Source organism: Grampus griseus (assembly GCF_964374135.1).
Source record: "Grampus griseus genome assembly, chromosome: 4".
NCBI classification, from domain to species: Eukaryota; Metazoa; Chordata; class Mammalia; order Artiodactyla; family Delphinidae; genus Grampus; species Grampus griseus.
Window position 1 is genome coordinate 50312816 of NC_138997.1, and position 5811 is coordinate 50318626.

General features: G+C 36.2%; 1 protein-coding gene across 1 annotated transcript; it reads right to left on the minus strand.

The window, feature by feature from the left end:
• Nucleotides 1-5337: 5337 nt before the first annotated feature.
• Nucleotides 5338-5521, minus strand: LOC309822101 (large ribosomal subunit protein eL39-like). Its single transcript, XM_082653784.1, has one exon. It carries the CDS (start codon nt 5502-5504, stop codon nt 5349-5351), a length of 156 nt encoding a protein of 51 aa, XP_082509910.1. The 5' UTR covers nt 5505-5521; the 3' UTR covers nt 5338-5348.
• Between the last annotated feature and the right edge of the window lie 290 nt (nt 5522-5811).

A 5811-nucleotide genomic window follows, 5' to 3' on the forward strand; every position in this document is an offset into this window, starting at 1 on the left:
GCATGTGGGATCTAGTTCCCTGACCAGGGATTGAACCCGGACGCCCTGCATTGGGAACACAGAGTCTTAACCATTGCACCACCAGGGAAGTCCCTTGAAAGTGTTAATTTAGTATGAGATAAATTGTACACATATGAAGAAGAGTGATAAAAATGGAAAGTAATATGCCAACTTGTGTAAAATGATATAAAGAGATATAAGATGAATTTATTAGCAATGAAGAAACAGAGTAATGGAGTGAACAGAATGGGATGACGTGAAGCAGGGAAGACTTACTAAAATAAGTTTAAAAAATTTTAAGATTTTTGACAAAGATTGGCAGGAAGTAAAACGAAATTTATGGTGAGGAAATAACAGAGTAAAAAAGATTCTGAAACAGGAGTTAGCAAATCATATATAGGAAAAGGAAAGCAGACATATTTGACTAGAGCAGAGGCCTCCCTTGAAAATAAATTAGAATTTTCTTAAAGCAGCAAGGGACCAGACCACTGGAGTTAATGGATTGGAAGGAGTATTTTGTTGTTTGAGGGGTTTCCTGGAAACCTTGTTTATTATTGTGTCTCAAAAATTATCATGAAACCTAAACCATTGTTTTTCAAATGAATTTTTGGAGATAGGCTGTTTGTAAATTAGGACCAGCCCAGAAGGTAGTGTGGTGAGAGGGAAGAGCTCTGTATAATGGTCAAATGACTAATACGTAGTATCCCAAATAGCAATTCTGTGAAAAGCCACTGCAGGTGCAAGTTTATTTAAAAACAGACTACAACACAGGTGCAATTCTCCTTATAAACATTTAACCACAAAACACTACCCTGAAAGTCTATGTGGAAAGCCATTGGGAAAGAAAGATAATTCAGTTTCTTGTTTGTTTTAATTTTTAAAAGAGTTGAGGATGAAATTTCTTTCTCATAGTTTGAATTCTTTTTAAATTTAGTTTTTGCCTCCTGATATCTACATATAAATTTTACATATGCCGTGATTGGAGGCAGATCAATACTTGAAGAAATTCTGTATGCAAGAACCAAAATGTTTAGGGTTAAAAAATGTCAGTTAGAAGAAATTTCTCCATACAGATGTGAAAAAAATACTATTGATGACTTTTGGTTTTGTGGGAAGTGAAAGAGACTAGAAGTTAGGAGGCTTAATGCTCTACTGTTAGCTCTAGAATGACTAAGATTGATTGAAAAATTCAAAATAGATTCTAAACTTGTACAATTTAAATGGGAAAAAAGTTACTCTTATCAATATAAAGAAGTGCATGGTGTCATTACTATGGTTTTCCCTTTCATCATTTTGCTGTAGCTCCAGGGTTCTTTTTGTTTGTTTGTTTTTTGCTATTGTCCTGGGCAGGCCAAGCTCTTTCCTATCTTAGGCCTTATACTTGCTGTTTCCTTTCTTCTTGGGATAGTGTTTGTCTGAGTCTGTGGAAGGCAGAATAATGTCCCCTCAAAAATGTTCATGCCCTAGTCCCTAGCACCTGGAATCTGTTACCCATTACATAGCAAAAGAGACTTTCAAATGTGATTAAAGGTATTGGCCTTACAATGGGGAGATTATCCTCAATTATCTGGCTGGGCCCAATGGAATCACTTGAGTCCCTAAAAGCAGAGAACTTTCCCTAGCTGGAAGCAGGAGAGATATGGCAAAAGCCCAGGTTAGAGACATTTGAAGCTTGAGAAGGACTTGACCCACTGTTGCTAACTTTGAAGATCAAGGGGGCCACTAGTCAGGGTGTGTTGTCAGCATCTAGAAGCTGAGAACAAACTTCAGCTGAGAGCAGGCAAGGGAATGGGGACCTCAGCTTTAAAAGTGCAAGGGACTGAATTCAACCAACAACTTGAATGAACTTGTCAGTAGATTCTCTACCAGAGCCTCAAGATAAGTTAAGACTCAGGCTGGCTGACACCTAGGTTTCCACATTGTGAAATCAAAGCAGAGGAATTAGTTTACCCAGACTTCTGACTTAAAGATCTGTGAGGTAATTCATTTGTGTTGTTTTAAGCCACTCAATTTATGATAATTTGTTATAGCAGCATAGAAAGCTAGTTCAGGCTTCTTCTCACTTGCTCCTGTTTCAGCTTAGATGTTACCTCTTCAGAGAGCCCTTTCCAGAGTATGTCTTCTAAAGTAGGCTACATCAACCCTACCCCAGATGCTCTCTGTCACACTACAGTTGTCCTCTGGTATCCGTGGGGGATTGGTTCCAGGACCCCCTGGGGATACCAAAATCTGTGGATGCTCAAGTCCCTTATATGAAATGGGATTTATATAAAATGGGTCTGCAGATTGCGGATGTGGAACCTGTGGATGTGGAGGGCAGACTGTACTTTGTTTATCTGCTTCATTGCATTTATTGCAAACTGTGATTGTTTTATTTATTTTTCTCATCTGTCTTCTCCACTAGAGTATAATCTCTGGGAAGGCAGGGACAGGTTAGTCACGGTCAGCTGTATCTTAGCACCAAGGATACAACATATTAAATACATATTAGGTTGGCAACATACATTTTTTGAAAAGTAATTTTTGATATATAGGCATACCTTGTTTTATTACACTTTGCTTGTGTTTTCTACAAATTAAAGGTTTGTGGTAACCCTGCATTTGAGCAAGTCTATTGGTGCCAACGTTTGCTCATTTTATGTCTTTGTGTCACATTTTGATAATTCTTTGACTATTTCAAACTCTCCACCAGCAAAATTACAACTTGCTGAAGGCTCAAATGATGTTTAGTATATTTTTTTTTAGTATAAAGTACTTTTTTAAAAAAAATTTTTCTGGCTGCACCACATGGCATGTGGGCTCTTAGTTCCCTGAGCAGGGATTGAACCCATGCTCATCTTAACCACTGGACCACCAGGAAGTCCCTAAAGTACTTTTAAATTAAGGTTAGTACTTTTTTTTTTTTTTAGACATAATGTTATTGCACACTAAATAGACTATAGTATAAACATAACTTTTATATGCACTGGGAAACCAAAACATTCATATGACTCACTTTATTGCAATATTCACTTTATTGCAGTGGTCTGGGACCAAACCTGCAATATCTCTGACGTATGCCTATAATAGTAAATGAAATAACTCCAAATAGGGTAGTAGAGACTATGTGACAAACCATAGTATATCGACATTATGGAATATTACATAACTACTTCAAAGGTTAACATGTGTTCTATATAAATTTTTGGAAATTGGTGTATAAAATATACAAGTGACAAAGAGGAACACAAAATAGTTTGCATAAATGTATAATCATTAAAATGCATTTATATAGACTTTTAAAGATTAGAAATTAATTTTGGAAATAAATTTACTATTCTTAATTCTGCCCTTAATTCTAAGCATTTGCTTAACCTGTAATAATATGCAAAATGTGAGGCCATCATTTAATTCTTAATCTACAAAATAGATCCAGGGTTAAGATTCTGAAAGGGAAGGGATAGGCATGCACTGTTTGGAGTGCTAATTGGTCTTTCTTTGATACTGACTCAATTATCTTTAATTTATTATGAATATATAAGTTGTAAAGGATAATATAACAAACACCCATATACTACTACTTGATTCAAGAAATAAAACATTACAAATCCAATTGTAATTGCTTGTTTACTTCTTACCATTATTAAGCATATCTTTAAAATTTTTTTGATAATGATTCTCAATAAGTTATATTTGCTTTTGTGGAATTGGAAGGAGAGTGCTTTACAGGTGTTTTGGGAAGTCCAGACCAACCCAGCCAGGAAGGATCTCCCCTTCCAGGGGAGAAATAGATTACCAGTAGATCAAGGGCTTTAGCTTGCATTTGTCATAGAAAAACTCCCTCTTTAATCTTTGTGAGTAACTTTACGTACAATGGATTTGTGGAACTTTGAATGACTATCGGATGTTTTGGGGCTTCTAGGATGTTTAAAATTAATTGGTAACAATTATATATTTATTATACTATTTATAAATACACAACGAATTTTCCACTTTTTTTTTGGCTGCGTCTGGTTGCAGCACGTGGGATCTTTGTTGAGGCACACGGGCTCTCTTGTTGAGGAGTGGGAGCTCAGTAGCTGTGAGGTGTGGGCTTATTTGCCCCACGGCGCGTGGGATCTTAGTTCCCCGACCAGGGATGGAACCCGCATCCCCTGTGTTGGAAGGTGGATGCTTTACCACTGGAGCACCAGGGAAGTCACCAGAATTTTCCACTTTATCTTGCTTCTCTTGGAGATCATTTTTGCAGTTAATGATTCTTGGATCTTTCCTCCAGTGCTAATATGATCTTCCCTCAGTTTATTTTCCTATGTTAATTCAAAAATTACTTTTGTATTGTCTAGTGTCTCAAAGGTATAGAAAATAGATATATAGAGAGAAGGTGTAAAGGCTTTGTTTCTGATGACTCTGTAACATATTTTAGAAGTTATTTTTTGGAGCTGATTTGGGCAATACTATTTACTACCAAAACCAGTTTTTCATATAAAGTTCAAGGGCAAATTGGAGCAGTGAATTGTTAATACTAAATGTAGAATTTAATCCATTAGAAGGAAAATCAAGAGTGTTGAGCTACTTCTTGGATTTAAAGCCAAGAAGGCTATTAAAAAATATCATCCTTTTAAGTGTTTAACTGGAAAACTGCCAGGATATCAAGGATCCTTTTATATTATGGAAGACTTTCAAGGAGAGAAATCACATGATATTAAAGATAGAGGCTAAGGAGAGATTGATTACTTATGGTAAGTATTCATGCTCTCCTTATGGATGAAATGGAGAATTACAGTCTGTGTGATAGTATGGTATTAACTTGATAGTATGGGTTAACTTGAAATGAACTACTATACCCAAAATGTGCTTATTAATGAATTGTTGTTAGCTTGGAGGGGGACTTTAGATGTATGCCATAGAAGTCTATCTTCAGCACTATGGCACTGTACATTTTTATTACTGACTTAAATGAGGATTCTGATGGCATGTATATTAAGTTTGTAGATGCTGTGGAGCTAAGAGAAATAACTACTGTGCCAGGTTTCAAAATCTGGACTCAAAAAGAATCTAATAGGTTGTAATGTTGGTCTGAGTTTAGTAAGAGAAAACTTAGGGACTAATGCTAAATCTCACACCCAAATCCCAACTGTTCAAGTATGAGGAAGTTATTACTTTATAGAAACACTTATTATTTTTTTTCCAACAAAAGGTTCACATATTTATTACTGAGCTACACAGTGAGCAGTGGTGAGGAAAGATCAAGAAAAGAGGAGAGAGCATCAAACACAGGCAGCTGTTCCAGACACTAATGATGTTCTGATGCGGTAAGATACAGTTGACCTTGATAGCATAAGTGTGGGCCACTTCATATGTGAGGCTCCTTATAGACCCAGCTTGGTTCTTCTCCAATGTCTTCTCTTAGAGTTGTACCTGATTTTATTACCAGTTTTTATTTGAATCCACTGGGGAATGGGACGATTCTGCTTTTGTTTCTTGGCCAGGAATCTCTTGATCCTGAAAGTCTTGTGAGAAGACATGGCGAGGAGCAAATCCAACCGCACATAGGTTGGCGGACAAGAGAAAAGACTAGAAACACTTATTTTTTGAAAGAAGATTTTAGTTGACTGACATGTAATAGAAGCCAATAGAGTAACACAGTTGTCAAAAAAGAGATACTATAATCTTAAGTATCATTTATTGAAAAATGTTATATTCCTGCTGTGTTTTGTACTTGGTCAAATAACACTTGGACAGTTGTATACATATCTGGACATTACACTTTAAAAAGTGACATTGACACTATGGAGCCTGTCCAAAAAAGAGATGAATAGTATTAGAGGACTT